This window comes from Mus musculus, chromosome 16 (genome assembly GCF_000001635.26).
Source record: "Mus musculus strain C57BL/6J chromosome 16, GRCm38.p6 C57BL/6J".
NCBI lineage: Eukaryota > Metazoa > Chordata > Mammalia > Rodentia > Muridae > Mus > Mus musculus.
Window position 1 is genome coordinate 90,473,149 of NC_000082.6, and position 22,757 is coordinate 90,495,905.

The 22,757-nt window shown below is 47.5% G+C and overlaps 1 protein-coding gene across 3 annotated transcripts in view; it reads left to right on the plus strand.

Moving 5' to 3' along the window:
• Nucleotides 1-22,757, plus strand: part of Hunk (hormonally upregulated Neu-associated kinase) — a 114,272-nt gene that overhangs the window by 87,865 nt on the left and 3,650 nt on the right. For all 3 annotated transcript variants that reach the window (XR_384941.3, NM_015755.2, XM_011246130.2), the window contains exons 7-10: nt 2,672-2,834; nt 8,102-8,185; nt 14,711-14,758; nt 20,265-20,445. Coding sequence is in view for 2 of the 3 variants with exons in the window: in NM_015755.2 (NP_056570.1) it covers nt 2,672-2,834; nt 8,102-8,185; nt 14,711-14,758; nt 20,265-20,445 (476 nt within the window). In the remaining variant the exon portion in view is untranslated. The remainder of the gene's footprint in view (nt 1-2,671; nt 2,835-8,101; nt 8,186-14,710; nt 14,759-20,264; nt 20,446-22,757) is intronic.

Consider the following 22,757-nt stretch of genomic DNA (forward strand, 5'->3'; position numbering starts at 1 on the left):
TCTCCTGCCAGCATTAAGCTTCTTGAATCTCATGGAACTGGGTCTTTCACCTTCAGACCTGCTTCCTCCTGCTTAACTCCCATGTCTCTCAGCCCCGAGTTCCTTGCCTTAAGGCAACAGGAATGGGAACAAGGAAGGTCAGATCATTCACTTCAGCGGCCATATTGTGGGCTTGCTCTCCATGAGGGAGGGTTACAGGCGGGTGCACTGAGAGGTAAACCACCCACCCGGCCTGTCTCTGCAGACTACGGATCAGGAAACCAGCACCGGAGACATTTCCTTGTTCTTTTTGACTCGTTTGTCGTTCTTTGAGCCACTCTGACTGAGGGATAAGGACCTTCCCTTTGGCTACTTCAAGCACATATGGAGACCACCTGACTCCAGCCTTCTGGGATAGCTCACCTCTTCTTTAAACCCTTCAGAGCCTTAGACGCTCTGTCAAGCTTGGATGAGGACCAGAGAACCACAGACAAAGGAGCAGGGTGGGGGCATCCTCTGGCCATACTTTTGAAAATCCCCAAGTCTTGGGCCAAGGAAGTCTAGAAATATGCACTAAGCCATATGAGAGCTGAAATCTGAGTCCCTTAAACTAGATGCTCAACAAGGCTCTCACTCAGGATGGCCGTTCGTAGGATCCGCATCTAGGATACTTGACCACATTCACCCTTGCTCTGTGCATAGAGGAGGTGAGTTTGTCTAGTCACCATTTGAAATCTAGCATTCGGCTCTTGGGTAGTAATTTAGACAAAGTCTGGGTTACCTAAGTTGTCACGGGAACCTGGAAATTGACACCGTTTTCCAATACCTGTTCAATTTGGGCCAGGAACTGAAATGGACACCAGAAAAATTACCCCCCCTGTGAACCTGCCAACAGAGCTGAGGGGCAATGTCTTCTCACTGTGGGACAGTGCCCAGGCTGCTTCTGGTAAGAAGTGGGTAGCACTGGTGGCAACCAAAGGAGCCATTAGGTTAATGTCTAAGGGAGCATATCCTATCCACCCAACACAGAGCCTGTCCAAGACTGTGGATCTGGCCCTAGAAACACAGAGAGCCCTTCCTGTGTTTAGCAACCTCTTCAGTGATAAAGATTTACAATATGGCTTATAGTTTTCTAGCCTCTCCACAGGGGGCTAGAGGCAGGCTTTGGTGAGGTAAACACTAATTCAGTCTTTTACACTTTTTAGCCATCTTGAGTAGTGTGTGCATGTGTGTGTGTGCGTGTGTGTGTGTGAATCTGTATGTGTGAGTGTGACTGTGTGTGTGAGTGGGGTGTGCTTGTGTAAAAAACTAGCTAATAAATGGTAAAAGTGGTAAAGGTCTTGTTTAAAGAAAATAGCAGCTTGGGGTCTTTTGTTATCTAAGGTTATTGGATAAAGAAGAAAAATCTGTTTCGATAAGATAGGAGAGCAAAATTCTAAACTGTTGGGGGAAGTATGTGTTATTTACAGTTTTATTTTGAAAAATTGTTAATCTTCAAGGCAAAAAAATTACATATCCCTGGTAATTGTTTTTCTTGCTTTACCGGCCCTTAAATAAACCTTAAATATAAAGGCGGAGAAACATACAGCCAAAGATACATTATATATAATTGTAAAATCTATTTTCTAGTTTCCCAACACTGCTCTCTCCTGGTTTAATTAGTTTGGATGTTGTCAGTGTTTCCTTCCCTTTGGGGAAAGTTAAGAAAATAAAGCCCGAGTTTTACGCTGCTCCTTCGCACAGCTTTCTCCTATGAACCCCTTTGCTTTTAAAGGGACACACTGAAGTGTCGAGAAATGACATAGCACAGTGTCTATAATTTAAAACATTTTTAGCAACAACAATAGGAACCCCAAATGCAGCAAGCATGGCAAAGCATACCCAGGCGAGGGTCACTCAGCTAATCACAGTCATCTCTCCATATCTGTGGGGCCATTCTATGTGATTCTATGGGATCATTCTAGTGATCTCCCCGGAAAAAAGATATTAAAGATCTACAGACGCCGCAGGTGTGGTGGGACAGACCTCTAGTCCCAGCACTTGGGAGGCAGAGGCAGGTGGATCTCTGTGCGTTTGAGGTCAGCCTGGTCTACATGGTGAGTTCCAGGATAGCCAGGGCTACATGGCGAGCTGCTTTCAGTCCCTCCACCACCCAAGTCTACAGACACTCAAGTCTCCTATATAAAATGTATACTTTGTACATAAGCCATGCACACTCTTCCATATACTTTGAATTACCTCTAGTTGATTTATAGTCTTTGTTATGCTGTATTGCCTCAGGGAATAATGACAGTAAAAAAAAAAAACCCTTTAGAGTCTTTATGCTCAGTATGGATATATTTTTTTTTCTGAAATGTTCTGTCTAAGATTAATTGAATTCTATGGATGGGGAACACACAGGTTATATAGTAAACCCACAACTGTCCTATATATGTAAAAATTTTCAAAATAAAAAGTCAGGGGGGGCTGGAGACGTAGCTCAGCTGAGACGGTGCCAGCCGGCATGAGCCCTGGATTCCATCGGCCCACACCACACAAAGCAGGCATGGATGGCAGTGTGCGCCTTCAGGCCCTGAACTCAGGAGGTAAATGAGAGGGCCTGTTATTCAAGGTCATTCTCTCAGCCGCCACCTTTGTGAGACATTCTGAGAACGTGGAGAGGTGACTGGCTCCCTGTGTCTACCCCTCACAGGATTTCTTTGGAAGACCTGAGTCCCAGCGTGGTGCTGCACATGACTGAAAAGCTGGGCTATAAGAACAGTGACGTCATCAACACGGTGCTCTCCAACCGCGCCTGCCACATCCTGGCCATCTACTTCCTGTTGAACAAGAAACTTGAGCGCTATTTGTCAGGGGTAAGTGGGAATCCTCCCCACCCCACCCCCACCCCCCCTCTCGCACAGCAGCATCTTCTGTCTAGTGTGGCGAAGCTGCCGACACTTGATCCGTGCTGTTATTTTAGTCTAAAACCTGAGGCCCAGTCTCTAGAGTGTGGCATAAAGGACTGGCAAAACCCGTTTCTTAGATGGTGCAGTTGGTCTGAGATGTGCTCCAAATGTTCTCCCATAAAAGTTAACCCTGCATGGCCGACCCCCGCGGGGCTTAGCTCTGTTTGTCTTCTGTTCCCAGTTGTCTGCCTGTATTCTGTCACCTCTTAGCTCTTTGGGTTCTCTACTTAGAGGAACTGGAGTCTAAACTGCTAGTAAAAGTTGGGCAGCAGCGCCTGGGTGTATAAAGGATGGGATACAGGTTAGCTATTCACTAGTCCGCCATCTGTCTCCATGGTTTGTGTCTGCAGGATTCAACCAACCGTGGCTCAGAAATACTTAGGAGAACATTGTATTAGTGGTGGAGGTGCGCACATTTTCTCCTGTCATTCCCTAAATAATAGTGGCATGGCATTTGCCTTGTATTAGGTACTGTAAGTAAGTCAGAGATTTAAAGTGTTTGGGGGAGGAGCACAGCTTATATGCAAATTCTTGTACCGTTTCCCGTAAAACTTACCACAAACTGGGATTTTTTTGGAAGTCCTGGAACAAGTTACCTTAGGGTGCCAAGACAAAAAAAATGTGTTTAGGTTTACGACTGCAGAAAATAACACAACAGCGTTTGCTAGGTTGACTCCTGCAGCTTCACACAGGCTAGCTGCCAAAAAGCTCAAGGGACGGGGTGGAGTTAAGGGACAGGCTTGACAGTTAAGAGAACTGGTTGCTCTCGCCAAGGACTTGTGTTCGATTCCCAGCACCCACAATGTTGTTCACAACCATCTATAACTCCAGTCTCAGGGGATCTAATGCCCTCCACTTCTGCCACTCCCACAGTATACATACATGTAGGCAAAACACTCATGCACATAAAATAAAGTTTTAAAAAAATCTAAATAAAGAGAGTCCAAGTGTGTTGTGTCGCACATGAAGAACAGTTTAGGCCGCAGTAGAATGTTGATATTATGGCGCCTTTATCATCTTGGCCACAGTAGCTCATATGTCAGTCTCTCCATATAAACAATCTCTCAAGGAGAATGCTGTAAGACAGCATATAGATACTATACAATACTGCTCTGCGTTGGTGCAGAAATGTAGCCATAGTATAGACCAGCTCCAACAGAGTCAGAGAAACTCATGGTTAACAGAAGCCCATTAGAGGTTTGATTGAACACTGTCTTAAAGATGACCTTGACTCTGTGTGTACTGTACCTTGAGGTCTGGTGGCATGTCTGTGTCTCAGCTAGGAGGACAGGATGGAGATGGTAAGATCAAACTTCTAGAGATAGCTCAGTGCTGTTTAAAGTCTCACGATAGCCTAATGTGTCACAGAATTCCACCAACCAGGAAGGTTAGAAACATTTCAGAGTTTCCATCTTAGAGCGAAAGATGAAAATCCACCTGTAGCTAGTGAAATGACCTGATAGGGCAGAAATGGCAAAACAGTATTCACAAGGCATGATGGCACCAGTGAAGCTCTTGTTAGCAGAGAGGCTGAGATGCACTTAGATAACAGGGCTGAGAGTGTGAAGAAGCTTGCCTGGGAGTCAGCCAAACATCTGGATGGAAGTGTAGGTGTTCCCAAGCCAAACATCTGGATGGAAGTGCAGGTGTCCCCAGCTGACTCAGCTCATAATTAGCTTCCAGGAAAATTTACCCAGAGCTTTCGTGGTGTGTGTGTGTGTGTGTGTGTGTGTGTGTGTGTGTGTGTGTGTGTGTGTGAGAGAGAGAGAGAGAGAGAGAGAGAGAGAGAGAGAGAGAGTGCAAAGGAAAGACGTATGTGAGAAGAAACACTAAAAAGCTTTCTCCAACAGGAACAATGAGCATGAGGAGATAAATGCTTTGTATTTCTGATGGGGACCCATCTTGAGCTTTGAGGCTTTGAGACAGTACCTGTGTGGTGACCATAAGTCATAGGAGTATGATGCCAGGTGACATGTTATCCTCTTCTGGAACTGTGACAAACAACTCAGGGAGGAGAAGGTTTGTTTGGTTTATATTTCCAAGTCGTAGTCCACCATCCAGGGCAGTCAGGGTAAGAGCTAGAGGCCTGACCAATGGAGGAACGGTACTGGTGGCTTGGCTTGTATTCTAGCTTGCTAACTTTCTTATGGAGCTCAGAACCACCTGCTCACACTGTGATTGATCAATTAATAATCAAGATGGTTCCTCACAGACATGCCCACAGACAAGCCTGGTACAGACAGTTACTCAGGATCTGTAACCAAACTTTGATATGTAGTTGATATATATACAGTATATATAGGGGATAGATACTCACTTAAAGAAAAAGGTTTGGGGGCTAGAGAGATGGCTCAGAGGATAAGAACACTACCTGATCTTCCAGAGGTCCTGAGTTCAATTCCCAGCAACCACATGGTGGCTCACAACCATCTATAATGAGATCTGGTGCCCTCTTCTGGTGTGCAGACATACATGCAAGGAGGATGTGTGTGTGTGTGTGTGTGTGTGTGTGTGTGTGTGTGTGTGTGTGTGTGTGGTGTGTGGTGTGTGTTTGTGTTGTGTGCATGTGTGTGCATCTTTAAGAAAGGCTTGGTTGAGCCCATACTTTGGAAAGTGAAAGTGAGGCTCATGCCCTAGCCTCTGGGGTGTATCCCCATTCTTTGTCATGACTTGCCAGAGAAGGGGAATAACTTCAGGCAGAAGGGCCAACTGAGTGAGGTGGCCTTCCTTCTAACAGCGCACTTTCTTGGTGACTGACTCGCTGTAGAAGACAATACCAGTCCCTTCCATGTTAGTCCTGATGATCTCATTATCTTATACCAGCCCCCTTTGCAGGCTTCCTGAGGGCAAACTTCCAGGAAGCACACTCAAGCCACTGCAGTATATTCTGTTAATTTATTAGGTGATGATGATGATGATAATAATGATAAGTGGCTCTCTGCTCTCATTAGAAGAACCTGAGAGAGACTTGGGGCTGTTCTTTATTTCTCGTCTATAAAAAGAGCCCATTTTCAAGTCTCTTTCTCATCTTATCCTTTTAAATTCCTGCTTCACTGTGTATTTTATAATGCAGATGGTGCATTGGTACAATGGCCCTTGATGAATCATAAATATGCATATTCTTATAGATGCCTCCGTTCAACTTCTTCACTCATTAAGGCTCTGGGTGATACCATTTGGACACCATGCCAGAGGTTAAAAGTTAATCTTTCCTAATGGTTCCCAAACAAGGAGGTCATGTGCACACTGATTTTCTTATTCAAGTAATGAATGCTATTCAGAAATTTTAGAGTGTCATGATGGAGCCAGTGTGTAGGGAAGGTCTTAGTTTCATGTATTACTGAATGTATAATGTTGCTATAGACTCAGGTGAGTTAGGTCTTTGGGTGTTTTTCAAGGGTAGGTAGTGTCTGAGTTAGGGTTTTACTGCTGTGAACAGACATCGTGACCAAGGCAAGTCTTAGAAGGACATTTCATTGTGCTGCTTACAGGCTCAGAGTTTTAGTCTGAACCTCATCAACAGGTGGGTGCAGGGCAGCATCCAAGCAGGCATGGTGCAGGCAGAGCTGAGAGTTCTATATCTTCAGAGGCTTTCCAGGCAGGAAAGATGAGGATCTTAAAGCCCATGCCCATAGTGACACACCTAATACAACAGGGCCACACCTATTCTAACAGGGCCACACCTTCTAATAGTGCCACTCCCTGAGCCAAGCAACTCCAAACCATCACAGATGGAAGGGTGCCTGTGCCTACTTAGACATTTACACCTAGGAATTTACACCTCATACTGTCTTGACGCTGTGCCATGCAAGTCAAGCAAGAGGGACCTTGTGTCAGAAACGCTTAGGCTGTGTCTTGCTTAGCCTGGGCTCCTTGCCTTCTGCTGTCTTTTCCTCTCTTCAGCTTTGTCTAGCATCACTTTTAAGTGTTGCGAAGACGACTGTGGCTTTGTCCAGTGGAAAGCATTCCCTGGGAACCCAGACCACGCGGTTAGTTCTGACTGGAGCGGGGTTTGATTTTCCTGAGCAGGAACACTTAACTCTTTGATCGTAAGATGTACCTGGTATAAGAACCCGTCTTCTAGGCAAGTGGAGCGAACTGGTCTTTGCCTATGGCTGCAGCTGGTCCACACAGCGATGTCCAGATGTGGCTCATCTAACTGCCTTTAGGCACTGTCCCAGTTATTTTGGCCAATCACCAACAACCCATGTGTGTTTTTCAAATCCAGCCCAGTGAACTAGCATACCCAGCTCCCTGTGTTTGCCTTTCTTTCTCCTCTGCTTTTTTTTTTTTAATCTTTCTTTTATCAAGAGATACATATTTTGGGCTGGAAAGATGGCTCAGTGGTTAAGAGCACTGACTGCTCTTCCAAAGGTCCTGAGTTCAAATCCCAGCAACCACATGGTGACTTACAACCATCTGCAATGAGATCTGATACCCTCTTCTGGTGTGTCTGAAGACAGCTACAGTGTACTCATATATAATAATAAATAAATCTTTAAAAAAAGAGAGAGATACATATTTTAAGCTGCCTCCTTCGATGGCTTCCACTGTGGCTTGCTGTGGCTCTACTTGGGGTGATGTAATCCCATCACCCCAAGCTAGTTTTGTTTTGTTTTGTTTTGGAGGCTGGGTCTCCTGTCCCAGGCTAGTCTCAAACTTTCTATGTAGTCAAAGATGACCTTAAACTTCTGATCCTTCACTCATTTTGCACATCCTAGGACTATAGGTGTAGCCACTGTGCTGCCAATTGAACTCGGAGCTCCAAGTTCTAGGCAAGCTCTCTACCAGCTGAGCTACATTCTCAGTCCTGTTCTACAATAAGCAGGCGGGCATGCCACTTCCTACTCAGTGTGGTAAGCAGCTCTTTCTCCCAGCTTAATGAGTTGGTTGGTTGCTGCTTTCTCCTCTGATGGTAAACACTGGGCAGATGAAAGAACCAAGACCCAGAAGAGAGTAGAGCCTTGCCCAAGGCTGTCTGAGTCTCCTGGGCTCTGGGTTCTCCTTGAACTCAATACTGGGATGAGACTCTACACTGCAGCTCACTGGTGTTTCGGCCATTTTTGATGTTTTCTCAGCTAAGCACTGGTTGAAAAAATAAAATTCATGACTGTGTAATGGATGTTCCTATTTCCCAGGACTTAAGCTATGTTTCTTATTTCTTTCTCCGGAAGAAATCAGATATCCAAGATAGCATCTGCTACAAGACCCAGCTCTACCAGATAGAGAAGTGCAGAGCCACCAAGGAGCCCTATGAGGTGAGTGGCCCCGAAGCAAATTCAGGGGCTCTTAGTCCATTTTAGTGGAGAATGAAAAGAAAGTCAGTTACTGTATGTCTTAGGGTTATACTACTATGAACAGGCACCATGACCAAGGCAACTCTTATAAGGACAACATTTAATTGGTCCTGGCTTACAGGTTCAGAAGTTCAGTCCATTATTATCAACAGGGGAAGCATGGCAGCACCCAGGCAGACTTGGCACAGGAGGAGCTGAGAGTTCTACATCTTCATCTGAAGGCCACTAGGACAAGACTGTCTTCCAGGCAGTTAGGATGAGGGTCTTAAAGTCAACACCCATAGTGACACACCTACTCCAACAAGGTCACACCTAATAGTGTCACTCTCTGGGCCAAGCATATACAAACCATCACACCGTAGGACATAGAAATAGCAGAGGACCAACAGCCTTACAGCTGAGTCCTGTAGAGCTGGTCTACCGCGGAGCCAACATTACTCAATCTCCAAACCACAGGCCTTCTGTACCACATATCACTAGGAACATTTCCACGTCTGTGTGTCCACTGTGTCTCACAGACCACTGGCACGCAGTCTTGGAAAGGCAAGACTCCCTGGTTTGTTAATGGTATTTGCTTAAAGGCCTTTTATTTTTAAATTTCCATTTTATATATTCATTAAACTTAGTGTTACTTTACATAAACACTTTTCGTACAAAAAAAAAATACTTTTGGGAGTATTTCCCCACATACCCTGCCCTCTTCCTTTCTCCCTGATCTAGAATTAACCCTTTGTTTCCCCACACATCTTCACTACGACTTTCAGGGTGTATACATATATGGTTTCGTGTACTCTGGAAAATCTAGGACCTGCACACAAGCAAGACATGGTGTTTGTCTTCTGAGCCTGGCTTAATTCACTTAATATTATTTCCCCCAGCTTCACCCAGTTTCCTGCAAAGGACACAACTTTGTTATTCTTTGTGACTGAAAACAATCAAAACCCAACCCAAACCTTCTGGGTTTCTGGATAGGATATAGAGCAGATCTTCCTTCCTCGCGCCTCAGCTGTCGGACACCTCTGACTCCATGGCTTGGCTATTCTGAGTGGAGCTGCAGTAAATCTTGATGTGCAGGCATCTCTGTGATGTGCTGACTTGGAAGTCTGCTGGGAGGCTCATTCTGAAATCCATCTAGATGAACCCTTTGAACACTCACAGTTGGAGCCAAAACACAGGGTTCTCAAGATACAGCCGAATGGCCCAGCTGGTGTGGGAAGGAAGAGGTGGGCGAAGAGCAAGGGAAGCTCTAGGTGGAAGTGAGCTTTCTAGTCAGATACCACCAGGGCCTTGAGATGACCTGCTGTGTACCTGAGAGCAAACCAATAGGCTTCTTGAATTTAGTCAAAACTAGCATCCTATGGCAGCTCGGACTGCTACAAACTCGGACCAAAACATTGTGAAGAGGTTTTGTTGAGGAATTTCAGACCCAGCACCAGACATACAGGGCCTCCTGACCAGACATGCAGGGCTTCCTGACCACCAGGGTTCCCCTGTATGTTTACTCAGTTTCATTCCAAGGAGACAAAACTCTTCCCTGTAGAGAGTTTGTCAGCAGCTGAGGCCCTGTCAGTGAAACTTTGTGGCAAACTCAAGAATTCGCTCACGGAAGGAGCAACCAGAAAAGGGCCCCCCTCCAGACCGTGGCCAACCTCCTCCTTGTCTATATCAAATTCTCACCTTGACAATGGGGTTGGCCTGGCTCTGTCTAAGGCCAACACTCTAAGGGCAGAGTGTGAATGCTACAGGAGCCCAGGAATGGGGCAGACACTGAAGGTGGAGGCTGGGCTTTGCTGACTGTCCACTTTAGACCAAGCCTCAGGGCAGGGGAGGGAAAAAACAGAGGAGGAGGGAGAGCTATTGGGGGGAGGTGAGGGGCGTTGGGGGGAGATGATGTTGGAGAGAGGGATGCCTGAGAAACTGGAAAGATGGTTTGGCAGAAGTCGCAGAGCCGCACAGCTGTCCTGGGGATGCCCGGGTGAACATCTTTGAGGAAGCAGAGAAGGCAGAAAACCCGGTGCACGGATTAGGGGAGACAGAAAAAGCGGAGATGGTGACTATCACAGAAGTTCTGGGATAGAAGGGGAGAGAACTTGGCCTCTGTGGGAGGACACAAGGCTGGGCTGAGAGAGGCTGAGGGAATGAGTCAGAGAAGGGCTGGGGTAGAGGAAATTAATTAATTGCCTCCTTTGTCTGAGACCAGCTGTGAATCTCTAGGATAAAAAAGATGGAAAAAGGCCTTTGGGAGGATGGGCCAGCAGACCCTGAGCGATACACCCATGCCAGGCTTTTAGGCTGAGGGTAGGAGAGTAGACTGGAGAGTCAGATGCTTCTGAGCTGTAGGCCTAGCTAATCAGTTCCTACTCCACGTAGCCCTCCTTAACATGCATGAAAACACTTCCCGGTGTCGTCCTCAGAGGAGGCTGTGTCCTCCCTGGGAGCATAGAGTAGAAACGCAGTATCCATCATCAGGGGCATAGAGTAGAAACGCAGTATCCATCCATCTTGAAAAGACAGCCCCTCCCCTTGTCCTGCTAAGTAACTTGTCCTCCTCAGAGGAGGTCTTGTCCTCCTCCGGGCATAGAGTAGAAACATAGTATCCAGCCGGGCAGTGGTGGTGCCCGCCTTTAATCCCAGCACTTGGGAGGCAGAGGCAGGCAGATTTCTGAGTTCGAGACCAGCCTGGTCTACAAAGTGAGTTCCAGGACAGCCAGGGCTACACAGAGAAACCCAGGCAGGTTTTGGCGAGGGGGGGGGGCGGGGGGCAGGGGAAGGGAAAGAAAGAAACACAGTATCCATCAGCAGGGACTCAGAGTAGAAACACAGTATCTATCTTGAAAAGACAGCTTGTCACCAAGTCCTGCTAAGTAACTTGTCCTCCTTGTCCTCTAAGGAGGACGTCTTGTCCTCCCCTGGGGCATAAAGTAGAAACACAGTAAGCCCCCCCCCAAGTCTTTCTCTGTGACGGTGAACCCCTCAAACCCTCTACTCTCTTGTCTCCATCTTCCACCTGCTCCCAGCCTCCACCCCTCTTCTCTTGGAGGCTCTGCCATGTCCTTCTGGTCCCCTCATAGCTACTCGGCATTCTTTTCTCCACACAGTAGCCAGAGTGGGCTTGTCCCTATCCTTCTTAATGCCTTTGGAGGCTCCAAGACATGGCCACCTATGTGGGAGTCACTTGCTTTGCCTTGGCCCCATGGCTTGGCCTCACACCCAGTAGAAACGCAGTCTTTCTCTTGCTTTGTGTCCACTTCCCCAGGGCTAGGAGGTTCATTTTCGTCACTGCCTACCCTGTTCATTCTACCTGGATCTTCTCCTCACTTTCTTTGCCCAGTCAGTGCCTGTGTGTCTTCAAATATGGAGGTATGGCCAGGTCCCCAGGACCCTTGCCTTTCTCAGACGTCTGCTGCTCGGTCCCCATTCTCTCTAAGGCTGCGTTCTGTTGTACGGGGCTGGTCTCAGCACTTTCTCGTTTGTTTGAGGGAGTCACCGGATGAACAAACAGCTCTCCTAGTTTGGTCCATGAATTCCACAAAAGCAAGGATTATGTTAGCATACCAGGAGCCTGCATGGTTCCTGCCATGGTGGAAATGCTCCGGAAATATTTGCTAAGTGAAAAAAGGAAAGAATGAAAAGCCCCCTTGCCCTGTGTCAGAAACGGAATAAAGTGAGGCAAGAACGGAAGAGGTTGAACTGTCCAAGAGCAACCCTTAGGTCACTGCCTGCATCCTAAGCAAGAGGCAAGATCACTAGACTGCTCACCCTGTTGGAGTCTGGAGCATGCAAAATTCACTTCTAGGTGTCCATTCAATTATAAAAAAAGTGCATGTACCCTGAGTGTCCCCCAGGCCTTCCTGCTCCTGTCTTTTTGTCTGCATGGCTCTCGCACCCAGCCTTCTGCGGCTGTGTCTGTAAGAGCCAGAGCCCTGTTGGGAAAGAGGCCCATCTCGCATTCAGACTCCTTTTCTTTGACGGTTATTTCCACTTGGCCAGAGAACACATGGCGAACGTTTGAAACATTTGTTGAAATATTGAACAGTTAGGATTTAAATAGGAGCACTAATGGGCAAACTGCATCTCAGTTTTCTATGATCCATTTGTTTCTCCGATGTGCAGTATTACTTCTGCTAATTGAATCACAGGCTACATTACTAGATACCCCACTCATCTCTGTTGGAACCTAGAGAGTGGAGTGGGGCTGGCTAGAAAATGTTCTAGGAAGGTCTTAGATGGCCCAGGCTTCACTGCAGCCCCTGGGAGTTCACTCTAGCTGCCACTGGCTGGCATTGGAGTGGGTAGGGGGGTGGGGGGAGAAAATGCCAGGGTGAGGGTGGATGGGGTCAGGTGATGGAGTGTGAGGTTGCAGTTCATGGGGGGGGGGGCATTGATTGGAGGGCCACATCCTCCTTGGACGTCATGAAGCTGTGGTGTCCTGTGCCCTGAGTGTGCGGGTGGCCTCTTTTATTTCCTCATTTCTGTTCTTTTCTCTACTAGAGGACAAATAAGCCTAATTGAGTTTTCAAAGCTTCCCTTTGGGGATTACAGTGCTATGCTACTAAGAATTCTTCTTCTTCATGTAAAAAGGCAAAGACTGCTGTGTAGAAGTGGAACATACAGTCGGGTGTGACGGTGCTTGTCTTTGATCTCAGTACTTGTGAGGCAGAGGCAGGGGGATCTCTGAATTGGAGGCCAGCCTGTCTACGTGTGAGTTCTAGGTCAGCCAGGACTATACAGAGGATCCCAGTCTCTAAAAAACAAACAAACAAAATGTGGGTAAGACATGTATCTCACTTGGAAACACCAATTTGTGGTATCCAAAGGACCCCTGGGCCCAGTGGAATGGAGATGGGGTAGTCATCTACTTAGTTAAAATGGCTTCAAATGGGATACATATAATGGAGCATGCTTTTAAACACAGAATTTAGGAGGCATTGCCTGTAGACCTTTGGGAGTTCAGGCCATCCAGGGCTACACAGAGAGAGCCTATCTTTTAAAAATAAGTATGGTGTAAAAATGTTTTTTGTTTAAATCTCTTTAAAAATGATTTATAAAACGTGAACTAGAAGTGTGTGTGTGGGGGGGGTGTCTCTCCAGACAAGGCTGAGGTCACGGGGCAGCAGGGGACTGGATTCTTCTGACCTGGCTGTTGTACCAAATCACACCCAGGGTGGAACTCTCAGTTCCAGAGGTCAAAGCGACTTAGGGCTGCCTCCTCCCGAGGGCTAGGACAGGAAAGCTACTCCAGGGCTTTCTCTGGTGTCTGATAGTTTCTGATGATCTTCCCTGCTTGGCTTCCTTCTTATGCATTCTTAGATGTGTCCGAAGTCTGACAATGACACCAGCCATATTGCAGAAGGGTAACTTGTGGGGACGATTAGTTTAAAAGTAAATACTAAGATGCTCAGTTTATGGCTTAGTTAAAAATCTCCTTGACTTGGGGCTGGAGAGATGGCGTATCAGTAAAGCAGCTGCTGCTCTGGCAGAGGGCCCCACGCTGTCCCCAGCACTCACGTGGGGTCACACAACAGCCTGTAACCCCAGTTTCAGAGGCTCTGAAGCTGTCCTCTGTCTTCCATGGGCACCTGCAAACACATGATGCATATGAACTCACACAGACACACATATACATACACATAAAATAAAGTACAGACAAGGAGCTATTTGAAATTGATGCCAGCTGCCAAAGGGAAAATCCATTTTCTCCAGTGGAGTGTTACAACACACGAAGAACTCTGTGGCTTTGTTTGTTTGTTTGTTTGTTTGTTTTGATTTTTAAGAGAAAGAGAGAGAGAACATGAAATTGGGCGGTGAGTAGGACTGGGAGGAGCTGGGGAAGAGGGAAACATGGTCAAACTACCATATATAAAAGAGAAAAGAAAGCATGGAGACCGGTCAAGCAGTTTGTGCTTCTGGCAATTAGAATGGTGGCTACACTGAGGACAAAGAGGCTGGGAGAAGGGCCAGCCAGATGTGGCCCAGCAGGGAAAGGCACTTGCCACTGGAGGACCAGAGTTTGCTCTCTGGAACCCACATGGTGGAAGGAAAGATCCAGCCCTACGAGGGCTCCTCTGACCTCCACATGCGTGCCACTGTGTGTCTCCATAGACATAATTAGCAAGCAAAGTTGAATTAACAAATTAGAAAGAGAGTTTGAGCTGGGGAAAGTCTGAGGAGAGCCTCTCAGGTGCTGGGTGGGATCTGCTTCCTGACATGGCTGTCGTCACTGTTGGAGAGACACGATGAACCTGCTGCTTTGTCGGGCAAGCACTCCTCCCTTCTGAGCTTCAGTGTTTAATAACTTTCTCTGCATGTGAGTCAAGATACCTGCTCCCTCCTCACACCGCTATTAGAGTTGATTTGTTTCTGCGAACATTGAAATGATTAATTTTCCATCAGGGGGAGCCCTGGGGGGGGGGCGGGTAGAGTTCTGGGAAGATGGAATAGCTGCAGCTTCTTGAATTGATGAGAACTGGTTGGTGTTCCTCACAGGCCTCCCTGGATACCTGGACGAGGGACTTTGAATTCCATGCTGTGCAGGTAAGAATTTGGGGATCTCTGATGGGTTAGCAGGCTCTCCAGAGAGATGTGTTCTCTCTCACTTGCATACACATATGAAAATAGAGATATGGTAGAAAGATAGACAGACAGAGAACCATCTTTTTCATTCTTGTGTGTGTGGTGTATGTGCATGTATGTGCATGTATGTGTATAACTAGGGAGACCAGAAGAGTGCACTGGGTGGCTTCCTCTACCACTTTGTGCCTTCTTTTGAGGCAGGGTCTCTTCCTGAGCCTGTATCTGGTTTTTCAGATTGGCTGGAAGCCCCAGAAATCCTCTTGTCTTGGTGCTCTCAAAACGCCAGGGTTACAGGTATGCATAAGGCCATGGTTGGCTCGTACATGAGCGCTAACATCCAAACCCAGGTCCTGGTGCTTGGGGAGCAAGCACTCCGAGGCACAGAGTCAGCTTTCCAAGCCTGCTGGTTCTCTTCTTAAGGCTTTCAATTGATTGTATGGGACGTAGCACATTAGGAAGACCGTCGGCTGTCCTTAGCTGATGTGGATGCTGAAGAGCCTAAACATAGCCTTTGCAGCAGCATTTACACCGGTGTTGGCCACACTCTAGCCAAGCTGACACATGCAGTTAACTGTCCCGTGATCCTGAGTATCAGCCAGTCTCCCCTGAACCAACCCCTGCAACCATCTTTCCTTATCCTGCACAGAATCCTGTCCATAGCTGATCAGATTCCCCCTCGGATGGTGGCTTGGTGCTACCGTGCAAAACTGACTCTTTCTCTGTCTTTTACTCCTGGATCTATGAACAGCCAAATCTGGCTTTCTCTGGCATGATAGGCACAAAGAAACCAATACAGACTGGCTAATGACATCTGGGAATGTTGGCCATGTAGGGTTGGGGGTAGGCAAATTGGCTGTCATGCTGTAAGCATCCAGGTAAAGCTCTTTGATCCTCAGTCACGGTCCTGGTGAGCTTCACTTGAATTCACACGCTGACTGGAGCATCTTCAGCTGCCCTCAGCCCCCAGGGCTCACCCTCAGTATGGGAGAGAAGACAGTTTCCCAAGGGGCAGTTCCTCCTTCAGCCTGGCGTGATAGGAGGTCTGTCTCTGTTAGTCAGACTGTTTGCCAATCTGATCAGCTTGCAGGTGCAGGATGGATTCTTGCTTTTGCCTGCGGAGCCAAGAGGGACCCACACTTTTGATTAAAGATGGAGATACACTTCCCTGGAGGCGATGGTAGTTGCTCAGGGTCCCACAGCATGTTGCAGAGAGCCAGGGATGGATTCAACTGCCCAAGCTATGACCATGGCTGTCATTCACTGGTGACTGCTTGCCTCTGTGGATGGTCAGGAAAGGAGAATCTAAAAGGCCAGCTTTCTGGAGCTCAAGGCTTAGAGTCTGAGGAGCAGGCCTCCCCCTCAGGTCAGTTGCTGGAGCGGATTCCCATCTGTCTCCGTACACTTGATTGATGTTGGTTTCTTCCACTGAATGGTAAACCATCCTTTCAGTACTCAGACAGAGGACCCCCAGAGGTAGCTAGTTAGCCTAGACAAATCTATGCTCCCCAAGTTTGATGAGAGACTCTGATTCTGTAAATAAAACAGCATGATCGAAAACAGCAGCTGATATCAACTGGTGTCTATCTGGCCTGCACATGCGCTCTCTCTCTCTCTCTCTCTCTCTCTCACACACACACACACACACAATTGTTTGTATCCACCTCATGTGGTCTCCTCTGATCTCCCTTGGTGATATGAAGCTTTCCTGTGGGTTAAAAGGGAAGAGTGCTTAGAGTCGAGATGGTGATTTTCCTCAGCAGTTCCTTAGCCCTCAGGATGCTCGGGGACCCTGACCAAGGAGAATCAGGGAAAGCAGGTCCCTGCCAGCCTCAGCTCTGGTAGGCAGGGCCCATGCCCTCAGAAGGCATAGCACCATCTATTTTTCTTTGAAGATTACTTCCTGTTACATAAGATATTGCTAGCATGCTGCTCCCTAGGGGATGTCTTTTGGAGAAAATAGGCAAATGGAAAGGTCTAACCGGGTGATCGCAGGCACGTGTCTGGGGCAGTGGATCAGCTGGTTAAATAAACACATTTCCTTTGGACCACTCAACTAGCCCAAGGTTCCCTATCAAGGAGTGTTGAAGATGGAGCTCTTAACTGCTCCTGGGAAGAGGTACAATGGAATCTCTATGGAGACGCTTGTTCTGAGGGTTTGTGGGGCATGCTGGGGCACAAGTCCAACAAGGATGGCCTTAGCAGGGCTATCTGGAGGTGTTTGGCCTGCAAGCGGTTTCCCCTTCACACAATGAGGCCCTCTCCTCATTGCCAAGTGTCCCTCCCTTGAGCACAGGAACTTGTCCTTACAGGCCAGCAGCCTTGGCCTCCCTCTCCAGCAGACGCCCACATCTTACCTACTTCTTGCTACTAAGTTCAGTCTGAAGTGAGACTGGCCCTAGAGCTTTCATAACCTGATTCTTAAACCATGGAAACCCCCAAAGGGGACTGGAAAGGAGCCACAGTAGTCTCCCACAGCTGCTGGCTGCCCACCTGTGCCTGGGGTACAGAGCGGTCTGAAGGAGCCTTTGCTGCTCGCTCTCTCCCTCTCCCTCTCTCCCTCTCCCTCTCCCTCTCCCTCTCTCCCTCTCCCTCTCCCTCTCCCTCTCCCTCTCCCTCTCCTCCTCCCCCTCCCCCTTCCTCTCCCTCTCCCTCTCATGTTCTAAAATGGGGTGAATGCAATTTGATCTTTTTTTTTATCAAGTTTTATTTTAAAGTGCATTGCAACAGTGTATCTCATCAGGTTTATTTTTCTCCCCCCCCCCTTGAGGTAGGAACGGATAGAAATGGTGACTTTGCAGATGAACAGAAAGAGTAAAAAAGAAAAAGTAAAAAGAACGGAAGAAGTTCCTTTAGACTTTTCAGGGCAAACCTATCATACCCTCTTTCAAGCTCCATAGAGGTCTGTAGGTGTGTGTGTGTGTGTGTGTGTGTGTGTGTGTGTGTGTCTATCTGCCCATCTGTGTTTGTGTGTGCTGCCTGTGTATCTGCTTGGGTCTATATGTGTCTATCTGTGTGTGTATCTAAGTGGCTCTGTCTGTCTGTGTATGTGTGTGTGTTCTGTTTGTGTGTTGTTCTATTTGTGTCTATATGCATTCACATGGCTCTGTGTGTATGTGTGTCTGTCCATCTGTCTGTCTGTCTGTGCATTTGCTATAAAAGCTTGTTCTCCTTTGCTTTAGAAAAGGTAGAATGTGGACCATTTGTGTTTCATAGAAACAGAGGGGCAGAGAGCAGTAGAGACCTGTGATTATCTCCTGCCTGCCTTCCCATGGTCACTTGGAACACACCTTGTAGCAATCTGGATGTCTTGGTGCATTTTCTGTTAACAGTAGAATGCCCGAGACCAGATAATTTATGAACAACAGAGGTTCATTTCTTACATTTCTGGATGCCAGTGTCTGCAGAGGGAGGGCCTTCTCGCTGCATCACAGTGTGGTGGAAGGGACCGTGTGTTTGGAAGTACAGCGGAGAGTCTTTTATTGGGAGGCTGCTCCTACAGTAACCAAGTCTCTTCCAGCTGCCACCACCTGACCCTATCCTAGGCCATGTGGAGTTCATAGTACCGATGAGGGCTGTGAATCACTGAGTTTTCAGTCAGTTCAGGAGGAGTCCCTGGACCATCCCAGGCTCGTCCCTCATCACAGGCTTCCTGTGACCTTAGTAATGGCAGCGGCGGCGGCTGAGGAAGGAGCCTGTAGTATCTATGTGAGCCGCTCTCCTTACTTCTCACCCCCTCACTGGTTAAGGGTTATCTCTCCCCGGTGTTTCTATCCCTGGGAGTGGCACTGAGGACCCCACATCCTCACTTCCTGTCTCTGCACAACGAGCTCTCTGCAAAGGAACCGGGCATCCTTGTCGGGAAGGGCACGTTGGTGAAAGTGCCAAGGGCCACTTCCTCGCAAAGCTCGTCAGCACATAAATGAAACATTGATGAGCTCCCTCAAATTAAAAATACTGTTCAGCTTAAAGGGGGAAAAATGTAGAAAGCTGCCTTCCCCTCACCCAGGGCAAGATCAGGGATGCCTTGCCCAGGTTTAACAGTAAATACGAGTGTCGTCATCAGGGCCAGAGAAAGGATTTCTCCTTCTGCAGTTGCTTAGTGGCTCCACTGTTCCCAGAAACTTGAACTCAATTAATTTTAATCAGTTCAGTTTCCACTGACCCTTTCTCCCTCCCGGTTGCTGCTTATAATGCTGGGTCTAAGTGCCTGGCTCAATGCCAGAGACTGTGGGGCTGAAGGCAAATCAAACAGTCGAGTCCACTCCCATTAGAGGGATTAGGATCTGGTTCTGTAGAGATAAAATCTACAGCTCAAAAAAATGGCAATATCCAGGCGGGTTTTAGGTCTGTACATAAGTGCTCCCATGCTTAGACTATAGTGAGGGTTAGGAACTCACCAGGACTTCTCTGGCTCTTTAGTGTTTAGACTAAACATGCTGGGTCTCCTGTTAAATGAAAGCAGCCATCTCTGTGTTTGCCAAGTCTCTGATGCAGTTAGCATCTCAGGGTACCACTTGGTGATGTATATGTATGTATATATGTATGTATGCATGTATGGATGGATGGATGGACGGATTGATGGAAGGATGGAGGGATGGATTTAGTATTTTGAGACATGGTTTATTTGGAATTTTTCACTGTTGTGCTATCCATATGAAAAAACAACTTATAGGATAAATTATTTTGCTTCTGATTTCAGAGTTTTCAGACCATAGGGGTCAGGGCAGAGCAGAGCTGGTCATATCATAGCGGATGGAAGCAAATAGATATTAGGAAAGAGGCCAAAGCAAAATATAACTGCAAATAACACACACTCAGTGGCCTTTCTCTCAACCAAGCCCTGCCTCCCTAAATTTCACCTCTTCCCTAACCATCCTTTCCAGTTTTGAGACCATCAACTGATACATAGATAAGATCAGGATTTGCCCTCATAGACACCCCCAGGAGCAGGCTCTGTAAAGCCCCTACACGTTGCTCAATCCAATCAAGTTGAAGGTTACGATTAACCCCAGCCAGGTCTCACTATGTAGGTCAGGCTGGCCTTGAACTTGAAATCCTCCTTGCTCAGCCTCAGAATAACGAAATCATAGGTCTGCACGACCATGCTTAACCATGGCAATACTTCAAAGCACACAGTAGGTCTTTAAAACTCTGGCTTTTTTGCTCCTTAGTTCCTTCAGATTTTTCCAGAATACTTGATCACATAGCGTGGCCTTGGCCACTCTGGAACATATTGACACAGTGCAGTGTAAGTGAGCTAGAGAGAGGTTCACTTGCTCCCAGGCAGAGGGAGTTGGCTCTCTGGAGCACTGGCTAGACCTCAGACTTCTCCTCAGTCCACACACGGGTAAGCATACAACATTTAAAAGATGAGTTCCTCTCATCTCTTCGGGTGACTTTTTCAGAGATGAAGCCTCGAGTGTATTCTTGTGGGTGTCTGACTAGGTGTGTTCGCTTTGTTTCGAAGGATAAAAAGCCCAAAGAACAAGAAAAAAGAGGTGATTTTCTCCACCGTCCGTTTTCCAAGAAGTTGGACAAGAATCTGCCTTCTCACAAACAGCCATCGCCCTCGCTGATCACACAGCTCCAGAGTACCAAAGCCCTGCTCAAAGACAGGAAGGCCTCCAAGTCAGGCTTCCCCGACAAAGGTAGGTCAACTCCATTGTCCTGCTCAGCTCACTGTGTGCGGGTGGCTGTGTGGGCTCAGAACAGAGGCGACTGTGCCGCTGGAAAGGGCCCATCGGTACATCCAAGGCCAAGGGACTCAGACCAAGCAGCGGGGTGGATCACCTGTGCAGGGTTGGAGAAGACAGAGATGGGTGTGCGCAGTATGATGAAAACAGAGATGGGGTGCATAGCACTGCAGGTACACGGTGTAAAAGGAGCAGACACAGAGATATGGCAGCGGGTCATCAGGGTGCTCGGGACTGTGGAAGAAGACTTGAGATATAAAGAACTGTAGAGGCAGAAATCAGACCAGAAATTAGTGTTGTAGGAGCCGAGGCTGGGGTACATGGTACTATAGGGACTGTCATCAGATAGATAGTTGTGGTATGAGAGTCTGCAGGTCCAGAGCATGTAGGGGCAGAAGTCTGCATGCATGGCATTGTGGGACTGGAGGCCAGGGCATAAGGTATCACAGAAGGTTGGGGTGTAAGAATAGAGGGAGATGTGCAGCCTCAGAGACTGGCACACACCACATTCTGGGCTAGGATGAGTACCTGAGATTGCATGAACCAATGGGATAGATTGATGAGAGCAGGAGGTGGAGGCAAAATCGGGTGCTGGGATGTAGACTTATTGGAAACATGGCCCCATGAGACATTCAAGTGTGACTGTGTCTGGGTTCTGGAGTGGTGGTGGGATTCCCCGAGCCAAGTTCAAGTCCCAGTTCTGCTGGTTGGTTGTGGGCCAGAGGTCTTCCTTTGAGTCCCTTAGTTGTAATAGCCACTGGCTGTTAGAGCTACTATAAATAAACTCACTGTGTCCAATTCAGAATCTATTCCATTGTTGATAACTGATACGTGTGATCATCCCTGGATGGCACAGGTTTGAGATTCGTGAGAGAAATCCCCCCCCCTCACTGGGAGGGAGACTGGGGGTGTCCTAACATGGAATCTTGAGACAAGAGTGTTCTCTTTATATAGGTGGGTTGCTGAGGTTTTATTATTTATTTATAGAGGTCAAAGCACAGACTTTGAGGCTCAGGGAGGGGAGTGGTCATCTGAGGTCAACTCAGACTTGTTGCTCTGCTTAGTGGGACTCTGGGGTGGCAGCTCCTAGCCCTCCATTTCCCAGAGCCCGGCCGGTCTTGGTGCACAGAACATAGCACTAGGAAGGGAAGCCATGCTTGTGCACCAGCCGGATCACTGACAAGATTAGCCATTAATGAAATCCTACATCTTCCTGCTGTCACGTACCAGGCATCTGCTGCCTGAGGAGATTTATTTCCGTGTCTGAGTATTTATTTACGTGGGGAAGGAAGATTCTCCGAGCCCTTGGCTGCTCCTGAAGCCACTCGCACTGGGCAGCAGCTTGCTCCTGCAGCTGGGCTTTAAAACGTTACTCAGTGAAAAGACCCTGAGGTGGATGGAGCTGATTCTTTATCAGCTTGGTGCTCTTTCCCCCAAGGGTCGAGCCTCTGGGCGGGGGGAGGGGGGGGGACGGGGGGGACGGGGGGTTGCCCTCTCTTTCCTGGGACAGTTTACAAACCCAGATGCTGGTCAATGCCAACTCGAGATGGGAAGTCTGGCCGCTGGCTAGTTGCCTTTGCCTCACAGTTCTGTTTGAAGTTGCCGAGGCTGCCTTGATTTTAAAGCCACAAGGGAGGCTTGAAAAAAGGAGGGGCACCTACAGCCTGGATGATCCTGGAAGGTTTTGCGCTAAGGGGAAAGAGCCAGTCTTCAAAGTTCAGCTATCCTATGAGACTATGTGTGTTCCTGCAATGGCCAAGTTCAGGGAGCTGCAGGTGGAATGGGGTTGTCAGAGTGTAGGGAAACAAGACAGAATGGATGAGTCTTCAATGGCAGCATTATTTCTGCAGGATAAAATAGCTGTGTGTCTTTGCCAAACTGTTGAGTGAAAGAAATTGAGCTGGTAAACTTTCTGTTACATATATATATATATATATATATATATATATATATATATATATATTTTTTTTTTTTTTTTTTTTTTTTTTTACCATGGCAAACTTGTAAGAAAGTATCTGAGAGGACCCAAGTCTTTCCATAGTTAGCAGTTGGAAGGAAGATCAGATATGTGGGTGTTCAGTAAGCCAGACTCTGTGGACGTTTTAGCTTTTAGTGGATGTTCTGTTGAGCAGCAAACCTCTGTTCAAAAGCCTCTGGGATTTTCAGTTACCAAAATAGAGTGGCTGTTGAATTGGGTTAGCCTGGTGCCTCCTATACCCTAGAAAGACTTGTGGGGTTCTGTGGGGCCTCAGATGTTCTGGCTGATT